The sequence below is a fragment of the Myxocyprinus asiaticus genome, chromosome 5, assembly GCF_019703515.2.
Source record: "Myxocyprinus asiaticus isolate MX2 ecotype Aquarium Trade chromosome 5, UBuf_Myxa_2, whole genome shotgun sequence".
NCBI classification, from domain to species: Eukaryota; Metazoa; Chordata; class Actinopteri; order Cypriniformes; family Catostomidae; genus Myxocyprinus; species Myxocyprinus asiaticus.
In genome coordinates, this window is record NC_059348.1 from 37,472,671 (window position 1) to 37,488,439 (window position 15,769).

Genomic DNA, 15,769 nt, shown 5'->3' on the forward strand with positions numbered 1-15,769 from the left:
TTTTGTCTTGTCTGTTTTTTGATGTTCCCCTTTTGGGATGCCAGGTGGCCTTCCTTTGAGAGGGGGAAGTGTCAGGATCCTGTCACTTTGTTAGTCATGTTTATTGTGTTGACAGGATCCTGACACATGTTCTGTGTTGGTGTTGAGCGTATGGCTTAGTGTTAGTCTCCTGGCCATGTGCTATATCTGTCTTTGTTTTTGTCTCTGTGTGGGAGCACAGCTTCGGTTTTGGTTTCCTTCCTCTTCAGTCTGTTTTGCGTTTCATGTCGTAGCATGGTGTCTGGATCCTGATTCTCCTGTCTGGTTCAGTTTCGGTTCTGGTGTCGGGATCCGGACACTCTTGCTCCATGCCTTGTCTGTCTTCCCACCCTCGCTCCCTGATCTGTTCCTCTTATGTTGGTGTATCTGTTGTGGACACCAGGAGGCATCCGTCAGGGAAGGGGTACTGTCACAGTCTGGCCTGACTGTGCCTCCCATGATTGTCTGTCTGTCTGTCTGTCTTGTCTGAGTATTTTCCTGTGTTTGTTTTGTTTCTCACTACCTCTTGTGTCTTGCAGGTGCCATATGGAGAATGCCAGCTCTGTTGCCCAGGCAACAGCTCGTTCTCAATTAACTATTACCCGCTCCCTATCTGCCTTTCCCTACTAAAGTCCCATTTGTGTTCTGTCCTGTGCTGAATTGTTTTGTTTGTTAGTTGGTTTGTATGTGTCCTGTCTGGCGGTTTGACTAAAATAGCCCTTAGTCGGTTCCTGAAGACTAGTGATATCTAGTTTGTTTCATTAGACTTTTTCTCCATTGTGAGGTGTGTTTTTTTTTTTTTTTTTTTTTTTTTTTTTTTTTGCTATAAATAAAAGCTTTATTTAATCTTCCATCCCTGCGTTTGGGTCCTGCCTTTCTGCCATACTGCGACAGTATCAAAATAAAATACCAAATACTGTGTGGGGAAAAAATGTATCAAAATAAAATTCTGTATTTTGTATCATGAAAATACATCCACAATTCTGAAAAAGTTGGGACAGTATGAAAAAATGATAATAAAAACAAAAAGGAGTGATTTTTAAATTATATTCCCCTATTGCTGTATTGAAAGTGCCACAACTACACATAATATGATGTTTTACCTTGTGAATTTTATTGTTTTTTTGAAAATGTACAGTAATTTCAAATCAGATGATTGCAACACGCTCCAAAAAAGTTGAGATGGGCAATATAAGACTAATAACAATTGGACAAGTTGAAATAACAAGGCAATGTGAAACAGAAGATGTTAAACAGGTGAGGCAATTGTGTCATAGTACTGTATAAGGAGCCTCCAAAAACAGCCTAGTCCTTCAAGTGCAAGGATCATTCAAAACTTGTCAATTTGCCAACAGATGCTTCAGCAAATAATCCTGTACTTTGAGAACAATGTTCACCAAAGACAAATTGGAAGGATTTTGGGCATTTCTCCCTCTACAGTGCACAATATATTTAAAAGATTCAAGGATATGGTCAAATCTCAGTGCGTAAAGGAGAACACGAAAACCACTTCTGAATGCACGTGATCTCTGATCCCTCAGACGTCAGTGTCTTAAAAAATGTGATTCATTTGTAATGGATATCATGAACATGGGCTTGGGATAACTTAAGTAAACCTTTGTTAGTCAACACCACTCGCCGCTGCATCCACAGATGCAAGTTAAGACTTTACTATGCAAAGCAGAATCCCTACATCAACACTGTCCAGAAACACTGCTGACTTCTCTGGGCTCAGACTCATCTTATATGGAAAGTAGAACAGTGGAACTGTGCTTTTTTGTCTTTTTAAAGACTAAAATACAAAGTACAAAATAGTATTTTGTATTTCAAATACATGTATCTGAAATGCTGCCCATCCCTGATTATGATAAACCTTTAATGCTATTTACTTTCTAGATTAACACAATTTTTGGTGCCGTTTTATAGCTCCTTAAATTACATAGTCAGATTATTCTATTACAGATCTAAATGTCAGACATAGGGTATTTGTGCTAATAATGTTTACATTGAATGCAATCAAACTGATTACAGTACATTAATAAGGGTGGTAGTCTTTATACACTCTCCAAAATAAACCTAAGACAAATAAGGTCTGGATTTTAGAATTACATTGAAACGTTTTCTAAACACAGCCATGTGTTTGATATAAAACCTGAACACTTCCTCACCGATGCACAGAACAGGCAGGTGAATTTAATTATGGACATTTGGACAACCATACCTGAGGCTCAGTTCAATGTAAAAAGGTTACATTTAATCATCTCCATGTTTCAAGGTTTTCCATTGCTCCTCAGGTGCTCCTTTAAAAACATTAAACTATCCCACCCAATGTGACTGATGCGAGGGAATCGCTGTGAAGAGTTCAACGGTGGCATATGTTTTAAACAAATGGATTAAAAAGATAATGGATTAATGGTAGCTTCATCAAATTCAAGAGTTAGCCTTAGGTAATTTCTCAGCCAGACCATGTAATGTCTCACATCCAGCTTAGTTATTATTTAGAAAAAGAGAAAAGTTTCTATAAAGGAGAACTATATGGTAGCTAAAGGGTAAATGGATTTTTAAAGGCATAGTTCACCCAACATTATGTCATCATGTATCACCCTCATGTTGTTCCAAACCCTTATGTCTTTCTTTCTTCTGCGAAACACAAAAAGAATTGTAGAATGTTAGCCTCAGTCACCATTTGCTTTCATTGTATGCCCGGTTGACAACTTAACATCAACCATCCATCCCCCTCCCACATCCCGAAACATTTTCTCCAGGGCCTATTTTTGTTCCCAGTCCACCCCTGAAAAGTAACGAGGGGGACCCTCTCCAGGAAGGCGAAAATGAGGGGGTCTGACTGATTCCTTGTACTGGGGCCCTTAAGATCAAAGTTATGCAACTGATAGCAACCAAAAGCATCTTGTTTGCACTAACTGCAAGTAGTGTAAGAAGCTATTTACACCCCCAATTAAATACTAACATACAGTACAGTGGCATCACTGCAATGTTTTTATTTTGTTTATTTAGAGTACCACAGACAACCTACACCAACCCCAACCCCTAAACCTAACCCTAACCTTCCCTTACAAAAATTAACCATGTTTTTACTACAGTAGCCGTAGTTTTACTATGGTAATTTGTAGTAAAATCATAGTAACACTAACCACACAATTTAACATGGTTACTATATTAGCATGGTATTACTGTAGCAACACCCTGATTAATTGCATTCAAATGGAGGCTTCTGCCATAAAACATGGATACCACTAGTAAAAAATGGTTAATTATACCTGGATAAAACCTTTCTCTAAACTCCTCGACCATAAGTGTGACCAAATTACTGCGAGGAAACCTTTATTCATTTTTATGTATTATTATAAGTAATATTAAAAGAAAATATTAAAAGTGGAAACAGGAAACAAGATGGGAAAAAGGACAAAAGGTGAAATTTAGCCCGGTGGTCAGGATGAAAAAAAAAAAAACATATCAACAATGTGTTTACACATCACGCCACTGCAGCTGTACTTGGGGGTGCAGTTTGTCTTCAGTGTCTGTTTCAACCAGACTATTTGAGTGCAAATAGTGTGGCAGGTGCTATTTGCTACTCGTGCAAATAGTCACTCTGTAAATATATTTAATAATTGCACAAAATATATTTATAATTATGTCTTAATACACAAGTATTATGTTTTTCCATCAATGTAAGTACATGAAAACAGTACAACAAGTATAAGCATATTATAAGGCCAGGCTTAATATGCAACTTTCAATTTAATACAATACGTAACAGGGGGTCACTGCTCCATCTCTCTATGCACCTTGGCATCTTTGGCTTGCAAATGATTAAAGACTCCTGATGAAGTGATGTCATTAATATTGACATTGGCCATTACTGAGATTTGAGAGCTGTGTGTTTAAATTATGACAGGTCAATGGTTGATCACAGAAAGCTGTCTCGACAAATACATAGAGATAATGCAAAATTCATCCAGATTTTCTGGTAGCTTTTGCACAGTGAAGGGCGTCAGGATGGGAGGTTTGTGAGATCATGCCCCTGTGATTAACCTAGTTCTGTGAAATATTGTGCAAGATATTAGACTTCAGATAAGAGCTAAAAAAAATCAAGCCATTCCAGTGGAGGTCTGGGGAGATGGGCAATTATCTCCCCAGCATCAGTCTTCCAACTTGCGTCATTTCCAGTCTCCTTGCGTCCGTACAGCATTTTTGAAAGACATTGAACAGGATGGAAATATAAACAAAGAGAACTGGTTTCCAAGTCTTAAATACAAAGAATGTTTCACCCCCAAAAACAGCAATGGGTTTCTAGTTTTTACATTTTCCAGTTCACTGGGGTTTCCCCATTACAAACAATGTGAACTATTTAAATGCAATTTTCATTAGCTAATCATAATACAAGATAATTGTCACTAAACTGACCCCACTCAAGATATAAACTGGTGCTGGCTTGGATCGAAATGGATTAAGTTGCAAAGTCAAAAACATTGTTTTCCTGTTTTCATAAAAAATTCATCTAACTCACGCTAAATTGGTGGACTGGCCTATTATAGAACTGACTCATGCTCTAATTGGTGGAATTCAGTTGTGTGTTCGGTCACAGTTCTTTGTTATTAAGATTATTCCAGTGCATCCTGAGCTATTAAATTGTGTCATCTTTGTGTTATGATGAGCAATAAAGCCATGCCGAATGGCGGTTATAGAAGTCTGGAGTGAGGTTAGTCGACATGCCCTGTATTACTGTGGGTGTCTGTGGAATGTACTTGATTGTTTCCTGCCAGACTATAGTGCAAGGTAATAGAGTTCAAGAGAGAGAGGCACTGGCAGAACCAATGAGGTTGAAAACGTACCTTGGAAATAAGAGGCCATTTTCCACCTTCATACATGCTGGGATTTATGGTGACAACTGTTGCTATTTGGAGACCAAGATGTACTTTCTTGAAAAAAATAAAGGATAACAAATCACAGCGTTTTGTTTTAAGCAAATAAACATCCAAATTCCTACAACCACTGAAATGTGGCAAGACATTAGAGACATACACTACCGTTCAAAAGTTTGGGGTCACTTGCCTGAAATGTTTCTCATGTTCTTAAAAACCTTTTGATTTGAAGGCATATGCTTAAATGTTTGAAATTAATTTAGTAGACAAAAATATAATTGTGCCAACATATTAATTTAAGAAGAAATGTGAAAGATACGTGATGTGTGAATAAAACAAAAACAAATGAAGGTAAATATCACATCGTGAGCAGACTATTGTTGTGTGCCTTTTCCAATCAAGCTTTTTTTTTGTTTTTTGTTTTTTTATGCAAAAAGTGTGAATATTGTGTATTTTGAAAACATAAAATATTTGCTATGAAATCAGCTTTAGCAATATAAAGGAGTTGCCATTTCATTGCCATTTTTTTAACATTTGATATTTCACACATACATTTTTTTATTTCCTTTAAAAGATGTTATTAAACTGAATACATAATGTGAGGTGTGGTGGAAATGACATTTGTTAGTTAGAAAAATAATCTTGTGAGAGTGTGAAAAGTGCATTTTAAGGGTTTTGATTTTAAGCACTCCCTGCGAACCTACACTGGATAAGCGGTTATAGAAAATGGATGGATGAATGGATTTTAAGGGGTTTAAAAATTGATGTTCTAAAAATCCAAAGGCCCAAAATTGCCAGTAATTGAAGAAACACACAGGTACAGATGTGCACAGCTCATGTCTTGTTCTCTTAATGATCTGTAAGTTAGCATTTTCTGCTAGCAGATATTATGATATTTATACTGCATAATAATTTATAATATTGCTATTATACAGTGCTCTAGACATTGGCTTGTTTTTTCTTTTCTTTTTTTCTTTGGTGGTTTAAAAATGGAGCATTCCATTAAGTTTATCCATTCTGAGAATGTCCACCTCACAAACTGCTCCTGAGAGTGAGACTAAAAGATTGATGGGAGACCCCAATATAATAAATACGAAATGCAGGAGATGGCCATATTCAACTAAAGTACAGGTCTTCTGTCTGCACTCTTTAAATGATGCTCTTCAAAATCTGGACTGGGTAGATTGATCATAAATCAAGTCTGTGGTGTTTTTATATCAAATTGTTATGGCATAGCCTAAACTAAAATTTTCCCTGTCAAGACAGCTTCCGAGGTAATACAGACCAATAGTTAATGGAAGCTAAAGTTCAGTACTTTTCAATTCTATTGAGTGTCTTTTTTTATTAGTTTTGACTGAGGCTTCATGTAACATTCAAATGTAGTTGTTTGTTTACACATTCACTGCAAAACTGGACTATAAATTCATTATTTATTTTGGCTTCCACTTCACAACGTATTATAATGGAATTTTAATTATGTAAAAAATCACTAGCAGATACAATGAAAACTATCCCTGACTGGTGTAGAGATGCTGTCATTTATATCATTCTTTTGAATGCATTTACACTACTGTTTAAAAGTTTAGGGTCACTTACTCATTCTTTATATATATATAATTTTTTTTATTTTTTTTTTTTTTTCACATTTTAGAATAATAGTAAAGTCATCAAAACTATGGAATAATAGAAATGGAAATATGGGAAATATGTTGTGACTAAAAAAATCCAAAATATATCAAAACTATGTTATATTTTAGCATCTTCAAAGTGGCCACACTTTGCCTAGATTTTGTGGAAATGTACTCTTGGCATTTTCTCAACCAACCAACTTCTTGAGGTATCACCCTGGGATGCTTTTCAAACAGTATTGAAGGAGTTTCCATCTATATGCTGGGCACTTAGTGGCTGATTTTCTTAATTATTCGGTCCAAGTCATCCATTTAAAAAGCTTTTTTTATTTTTTTATAAAATTTTAGTTTTGTAATTAAGCATTCTCTTTACTGACACTGTTGTCTTCTTGGTAACTGTGTACACTTTTGCTTTATTATTATTATTTTTTTTATTTTATTTATTTTTGTTAGTGACTAAATTGTTGGTCATCATGGAAATAATGCCAACACGGATGTACAGATGCAAAATGTGTACAAAAATGTATATAACTCATCATTTCACACAATACATATTGAAATGCTTCATTCTTTTTTAGATTATAATAGATTCAAAGGTAATATTTTTATGATGGATTTCCATAGTCAAACATTAACATCTATATATAAAATGCATTTGAAAAGTAGCACAAATAAATGATGCATGGTAAAAAGTTTCCAAGTTTTAATGTGACATTCAAATAATAATTATAATAAAAAAAAACTAAAAAAAAAAAAAACTAAAAAAAAAACTCTGTTTTAATCAGGGCCGTTTCTGAGCATATGGGGCCCCTAAGCGAAATCCTGCTTGGAGCCCCCACTGCAACATCCCCCGCCCCAGATTCAGGCCCACCCAAGCCTGATACCACAACATAGTTTTCAACAAGTTTGAATATATTAACTTAAAATTGGAATATGTTAACTACAGAAAACACGAAATAAAATAAATAAATAAACAAATAAATAAATTTACAAAAAATACCAATAAATAATTATACAAATTCAATATAAATTACTGTTAATAAAAATAATGAACTATATACAATGGGACACAACTGCATAACAAGAGCTAACTAATTGCAATTTAATGCATTACAACAGACAAACACCATCTAGCCAGCTTACATTAATTTCTTACCAGTGGTCTGGCTACGTTTCTCCTTCTCTCCCTTTTTCTTTTTCATTTTTTCCTTTTTCTGCTCCCGACTTGTAGGTGCACTTCATGATGACAAAAGTGTGTGTGTGCCTGTCACATCTAGCTACAATTCTCTCCTTGCAGTTGCATTCTCCCTTCCCTCTAAGGCCACAAGTGGGCCCCATATAACTGTCTAATTGAGCCATAACTTCTCTCCGAGTCCTACTCGCAGCTTTTAGTATCCACCTTATTTTTCAGCAAAACTAGGGTGCCACAATTATCAACCTTGAATGAGGACCACTTCCGGTATAATCCACTTCCAGCTATTTTAGCTATACAAAAATACTAAATTATGCCACATTTTATTACAGGCTGGCAATAAATGTTGACATATTATTATCATTAATTATGATTTTCATAAACTCATTGGTTTTGTGCGCATATAGTTTTAATGTTTATCGCATTTTGCCATCGTTTAATCACACACTTTTACTGACAGAATGAATGAAATCAGGTGCTGACGCAGACAGTCCTCCGTGCCAAATCTGCATCTTTTTTCATCTTAGCAATATAATGAACTAATTTTACTCTCCGTTCTTGTCAGAGAGCATTCTCAATTTCTTAGCGGTGCATAGTAAACAAACACGCAGATCTCGCATTCAGCATGGCTTAAGAAACATCGCCTTTAAAAATAAATATAGGTATCATCGAAGGCTATGCAGGTACATATGAACGGAGGTTTACATGGATACAAGAAAGACTGCATCGTCACAATCTCGGTAAAGAAAGAAGCAGATTTTATTACTGTTTCTTCAATACAACAACACAGCAACAAATGAATGATTTACTTACTCTTTTACTATAAATGCTGATGTTAGAAAATTATCCGACATTGGCACATAATTCTGCTCTACATCCTTTGGTCGTGTGATAGTTTATAAGCCCAAATCACTAACTCTGGTATTATAAACTTCTATTTACACTGCGGTCAATGCCAGTGAAACTTTCTCACATTCGCCGGAAATGTAACCACTGCTTACTTCCGCATTGCAAAATAAGGTGGATATTTAGAAATAAAATAAAAATAAATAAATAAAAAAACACTTCTTTTTTTTTGCTTTGCGGGGCCCCCTGGTGGCTTGGGGGCCCTTAGTGCCTGCTTATATCGTTTATAGCTAGAAACGACCCTGATTTTAATAAAATTCCACCCCTGGAACATACATGTGGCTGTAGTCAGAGAAAAAAACACCTACAGTATGTTTGAACTAACCAATTATCTTCTTCATTGTGTTTGCTACTGCAGGAAAGCAGGACTGATTCTGTCTCAGCTGGATGAACTCAGTGGCTGGTGCCGTGGGCTTCTCCAGGAACCCAAAATTGGCTTGCGCAGGGCATCCCTCAAATATCTGTCTTGCCGTTATACAGATACCAAGGCATTCGGGCATAGCTGGGTGAACCTCGGCCAAGACTTACGCAAGGCCTGTGAGGATCAGCTGCTCTCTGTAATGTACAATGATTATGGAGAACCCAAGGAACTCTAAATGACACAGACAACCAGAAGACTAGTCAGGGGCCAGCAGCTGTTGTTCCTAAACATGGCCTTCCTTTTTCAGCCTGAAACACTTTAGGGCTTCTCTCTAGAGACTGCTCCATCAGTTAAAGGTATCAGTTAATTGGTTATTTAATGATGAAGAGGGAGATATTTGGCAAACAGCTTGTTAAGACCATGAGCAGTCCATTGCACAGCATCTGATTTATCAGTGAGCATTTGAGTGATGTTTCTTTGGGCTTGCGCTCATTTTTGCAAATGAAAACGTTTCAAAAGCGCTGATTATGTAAAGTGTACAGTCAAAAGAAAGTCATTTAAAGTGGCGTTTAGGTATAGTGGTGTATTTTGTCAAATAGTGCATACACCAGCTTTATAGGTAGGACTTTTTCCACAAACACTGCTATATCTTCTATATGTGCTGAAAATGTATGTCTCTCTATACTGCTTATAGATATGGAAACTATTATAGAGTTATAGCTAATGTATATGTTCATAAATCAGACATAACTTCCTTAAGTGATGAATCTAGAATTCATGCTGAGATACGGGAGGTACAGAAACAGTACCAGATTTTTTTTATTATTATTATTTTTTAAGCTGTGTTATGAAAATTATCATTTGAAAGTTGTGTACATTAACATTAATGCCTTGTTTGTTTTATTTCATATTTCATATAAAATTGCCCTAATTAATTAAATCACCGATTATTTAACTGTTGAGAATTGAACAAATCAGAATGGATATTAAACATGTATCTTTAATAGTTATTCTTATTATGTACTTCCATGTGTAGTCTGCATCTTAAATAATATGATTTAAGAAATAAAACAGGTTGATTAAACAAAAATGAAATGAATAAATCTTGGTTTGACCTGCATTGAATGTTGTGCACATAGAATGTAATCATGGACAGCAACACCAAATTCGAGATTAAAGTTAGATTGTGTTTTCTTTAAAGTTTTTTATACTTTATTGATATGACAGTAAAACTACATTTTTACAGACACAACAGCATATAATTTTTTTATATATATTTCAATTTTAACTGCTATAAATGAGGCATTTTTATTCAAATCATAGATGCAATGCAAGATTTGCATGTACATATAATGGGAAATTAGAAGAATGGTGGAAAATGTTAACAGCTGTGGCGGACAAACAAATACTGAAAAAAAAAAAAAAAAAATTAAACGGTGGTTGGGATGAGGGAAGTTTGCATCAAGAAATAAGCATTTATTTATATAATGAACTAACATTGTTGGATCCAAGACACTGATATATGTGAAAAAGTAAAGTATAAAAAGAATGTGGCACACAACAAGCAAGAGCTAATACTTTAATATTTGAATAAAATTAGCTACATATGAAACAAACAAAATTTTTTGTTTTCTAAATGTTTGTGGGGTAAAAATGCTAAAATATTGATCATATCTACACCTACAACTATGCTAGAGATTTTGAAAATATATTAGTTATTATTTTATAGACTAATGATGAATATGATTGCTTAATGCAATTCTATGGTTTGAAATACTGCTTTTGATTACAGCCTCTTTGTTCATGTAAAGGGAGCATTAGAGCTGTTCATGCAGTTTCTGCTTCGCTATCATTCATGCAGTTCTGGCTCCTTGTGCTTGGCTTTGCCCTTGTTCTCCTCGGCTTCAGGGTCACGGCAGGTGCACTCATCGTGATCGCAATCCACTCCGAACTGAATAACCTGTCAATCAATCAGACATGCTGCTATATAAACAATATCCAAAAAACACCACCACAAATATGGTTGGGTTGTGTGGGAGCCACACAAAGCCTTTGAACAAGAGATCAAAGTGTGGTTTGGATAATTCTATTATAAAATACTTTGAGGCATTGCAGTAGATCAAAACAATGAGCACTACCTTTTTCCAGATGTACTGTTGACCAAATTACTCAAGAGAATAATAGTCTATTGATAAAATGTGGACAAAAACTTGGAGAATGGGCTGTTCTGAGGTTTTATTTTCCTTTTTCTGATTTGGGGAAAAAAGAACTATGAAGTCATAACTGTAAATAAAATATCAAGCCAAGTGACTTCTGCAAACAAATAATGCTAGATATTTTATCAAAACGAACGTCACTTTTTAGAGGCTTTTTTGCAATGATTTTTAACCAATCAACTCAAGGTAATTTATAGTGGATGTAAGTCAGTTCAAGTTCACACAGGTGTCCTAGCAGAGTAACAGGTTAAGTTTATCACATTAACTATGGACATGTTCCACTAATACTTGACAACCAGAAAGTGTCAATTTTAAAAGGATTAGTACACCCAAATATAAAAATGCTGTCATAATTTATTTACCATCATGTCAAACCCAACCCTTATGTCTTTCTTTCTTATGAGGAACACAAAATTAATAAATATTCTGGTATGTAATTTAAATACAATGGAAGTTCACAGGGACTCATTTTTAAGCTTAAAATCTTTAATTTGTGTTATTTTTAATGTCACTGTAAACAAGCTTCTCTCAGTGCTCATGTGCAACAGACGTCAATGTTTTCACTGAAAAAATAACTTAAATATCCGGTCATTGCTCACTAAAACAAATACATTCAGTAGACTTGGAATATAATGCACAAGCTACATAGCCTATTTTTATAATACTTTTGGGTCCTTTTTTAAGCTTTAAAGTGAGTCCCTATCAGCTGCTATTGAATTGAAAATTAAGAATTTTTACTTTTGTGTTCTGCAAAAAAAAAAATAAAAATAAAAAAACCTAAATTATGACAGAATTTTCATTTTTGTGTGAAATATTCTTTTAATTTTGAACAATATAATTTTTTGTTTGATAATTTGAAAAATAGCAAGCTTTATTTTGTGACATGTTTTTACTTGAAACGTGTGTTTGTGCCATATTTCTTTTAAAATAAATGCCACTAGATATGAAATGTGTTATATAGATCAGTGGTTCTCAACCAGGGGGTCGGGACCCATTAGGGGGCCTCAGCACACTTCCAGGGGCGCCTCAAGATCTCTTAGAATTATTTAAAATAAGGTAGATTATTAGAATATTTATATAATTATTATAATTAAACTTACAAAAATGCAAAAAAAAAAAAAAGAAAAAAGTAACTCCCTTTAACAGCTTGATTTGTATGAAGAACACACAGTTCTAGACATTTCTGGAATCACAAAATGTATCATGATTAATTGTTTTAATATATTTACACTAGTAGCTTCTTACATAAAAAAAAAAAAAAACGTAAAATAAATAAATAAATAAACAAAATAATAAAAATCTTTGTCATTAATACAATAGAAGTATCTGAGGAAATATCTTATAATAGATATATCTTATAATATGAATATCTATTAGCCTACATTGGGGGCCTTCGAATATTTTCTCCGACAATGGGGGGCCTTGGAGTCAAAAAGGTTGAGAACAACTGATACAGAGAATAATGTAATGTAAAGACATTCTTTCATGTTTAACAGTGATTTAAGTGTCCAAATTACTTTTGGGGCCAGCACAAATTCCACTTAGGTTCGATAGTCCTGAATTTCTTACTATAAAAGCATTGCTATAAAAGAAGGATTGATAAGGAACCATTGGACAGTCACCATTCAGTGCTGCAGGAAATGATAGAGAGAGGCCGACTGTGAGCAGATGAGTTAAGGAGGTGAGCAGATGAACACATGTTAAGAATCAACAAGAAGAGGTTCTCATCCTGGACTCGTGCCATCACCACAGGTTGCAAAATAAACTCAAATTCCCAGCTACGCAGTCTACTGCAGGAAAGGTAAACATGAATTGCAACTACGGGGATAAGCATTGATTTCACCTGATGTTTACAGGATTATCTAATTGAAGGCCATTCAAGAATGCTCCGTCATTTCCAATACATTTCTTTGGAAGACAGAAGTTGTCTTTAGTTTAATAATAAATAATCATGACAGTTGACGTTCAGTGAAAATATCAACATGCTTGGCCCACACAGAATATAATGTTTCTTAAGGGAACAATTCACCCAAGAAATGAAAATTCTGTCACCATTTACTCACCCACATGTTGTTCCAAACCGTCTGACTTTCTTCAGTGGAACACAAACAGAGATGATAGGCAGAAAGTCTGAGTCACAATTCATTTTAATTGCCTTTTTTTTTTTTTTTTCATACAATGAAAGTGAATGGTGACTGATATCAAACATTCTGCCTAGCTTCTGCTTTTGTGTTCCTTGAAAGGAAGTTTGCTTTGAAACAACATTAGGGTAAGTAAATGAGTAAATGATGACAACATTTTATTTTTAGGTGAACTATCCCTTTAATTGTATCTGTGCACGGTTTCATGTGAATGTGGCAGGTATTTGGCCGCTAGAAATAGGAGGAGGGAGGAGAGGATTTGTCCTTTATTGTCCAACCTTGGCTGTGAGCATTCTTCTGGCTCTAGTCCTAGACATTCTTAAACCAGACTGCCCTACCAACATATTCGCTGTGCAGCTGAGGACTTTTCCATGGCCTGCTTAAACAGGAGTATGACAGTTCCGCTGGACCCACAGTGGCAGGATGCTGTTCCTCACAGTTTATTTCACTTTCTCAGACCCTGCTTGTTAAAACAACACTGTTTTACAGTTGCCCATGACCACTGACACCTGGCCCTCTCCTAATAAAAGCTGCTGTGGCCAGTTATTTATTTATGACGGACACTTCCCCCTGAGCTCATTCTCTCTATGGGAGAGTACGCCGCCTGGGTGACTAATGATGTAGACATTCATGGAAAGTGTTGACAATATGGTGGCGCTATATGAGAAAGAACTCTAGAGCTGCAAAGACTGGAACTATGAAAGAGGAATGGTTAAATGGCAGAAGCAATGAAGTAATGCTTACATGAAGAATACAAATGTGAGGAATAGCATTTCAGATGAGCTCTAGAGGGTTTAAATTACCTTTCTAGATGAGAGAGTTGATGGACAGCAGTCCCCTCCGTCATACTGGCAGTATGCTCGATTATTAATGGTGTCACACCAACCATCTCCACCAAATGGCTTAAGAAAGAAAGAAAGAAAGAAAGAAAGAAAGAAAGAAAATACTCATTCATCAGCTAAAATATATGTGACCTGCTCCACCATGTTGTCATGTTGTCCCAAATAAAATATTTTAGTTTTATGCATTAGAGTCAACAGGAAAGCATTTAAATGAATATAACAGTCAACATTTAAATGACTATAACTTGAAAATGGTTTGGAGTAGATAATAATCTGTGTCAAAGTGACTCAAATTGATGAAGCAAGTCATATACACATAATTATGATCTTAATTAAAGGTTAAATGTGAAATCTCTGAACCACTTTGCAACGTAATTGCAAAAATAATAACTGTTTACAAACAGGTTTCAGTGTTTGCATCTGCAGAATGTCCCACCCCAAACTCATGCCATTGGTTGAGCCAATGTTGCTTTATCGGTCTGGTCGCATTGCTCAAAAAGAACAGTGCTTAGAAAGTGCCACAAAGCCACTCGGTTTACTTTTCTTTTTTGGAAAATCAACATACAAATGACTAACTTATAGTTATCGGAGAAAATATTTTAACATTGAAAAAATTACACACATCACCTTTAAAATAAATCGAACAAAGACTTCTGGTTGACTATATATATATATATATATATATATATATATATATATATATATATATATATATATATAAAGAATAATGTATTTACATTGAGCATCTGATTGTGATGACACTGATTTTCACTTCAAAAATACTTTAGTTTAATTTACATACATGCATGTTTGTATTATTGTATTAATTAATAGTTGTAAAAAGAGAGATGCTCCTTGAATCTCAGAGGAACTAAATGCATGAATCATGCCAAAAGGATTCCTGTTATACTTTATGGTACAGTTGGTAACATATCTCATTTGTTCCTTTCACATAAAAATAAAATTGCACTTGTTATTCCATACAAAACTTCCTAGCTTTTTACTTCGAACCATTACTTCCCCTGTGTGAAAGCATGGCTACCCACTTTGCAATATCCATATGAGTTAAGTCCAACTTTCTTGAGTGGACAATTATCAAATTTAACTTGCATAAACACTTGTAATGCTTTATAATGCCTTCCTACAGGATTTTACCTAACCTAAAGGATATGATGCCAATAACAGAAAAACAAAAGCAGTCTGCCAAAGATACTTTTGGCTCCATTGTGCATGTGGAGTGCTTTCAAATAGTACAGCTTCTACCTGATTCCACATCCCAGTGCAAGAGCAGCTGCTGAGGAGATCTCAAGAATGTATCTCTGCTAAAGTACACCAACCCAAAGTGTTTTTCCTGCCATGCTTTAATATCCAAGTCATAAGCATTAAGCAATATCATTTTTCATCATTCTATTATTTCTTTATTATTGTTCTCAGTGCAAGTTTATCCATGTGATTACTTTAACTATATTGGAACTGTATTGGCAATAACAATCAAATACAGAATTCATTGTGTTTAAATGAATCTGCTAAATATTGTAAGTTAAATATCTGAATTTAAAACAAGTAAGAACATTGACCTAAT

At 34.9% G+C, this 15,769-nt stretch overlaps 2 protein-coding genes across 6 annotated transcripts in view; one reads left to right on the forward strand and one right to left on the reverse strand.

The window, feature by feature from the left end:
* Positions 1-10,125, forward strand: part of LOC127441377 (astrotactin-1-like) — a 502,716-nt gene extending 492,591 nt beyond the window's left edge. For 2 of the 5 annotated variants that reach the window (XM_051698730.1, XM_051698731.1), the window contains one exon: positions 8,986-10,125. In XM_051698730.1, coding sequence (XP_051554690.1) covers positions 8,986-9,223 — 238 coding nt within the window. In that variant the 3' untranslated portion in view covers positions 9,224-10,125. The remainder of the gene's footprint in view (positions 1-8,985) is intronic. The other 3 variants (XM_051698728.1, XM_051698732.1, XM_051698733.1) reach the window with 3 other exon arrangements.
* A 704-nt stretch (positions 10,126-10,829) lies between these two features.
* The window catches only part of LOC127441373 (pappalysin-2-like), an 85,940-nt gene continuing 81,000 nt past the window's right edge, over positions 10,830-15,769 (reverse strand). The window contains exons 22-23 of the mRNA XM_051698707.1: positions 14,149-14,247; positions 10,830-10,948 (exon numbers count right to left, since the gene is read on the reverse strand). Of these exons, the coding sequence (XP_051554667.1) occupies positions 10,838-10,948; positions 14,149-14,247 (210 nt within the window). The 3' untranslated portion in view covers positions 10,830-10,837. The remainder of the gene's footprint in view (positions 10,949-14,148; positions 14,248-15,769) is intronic.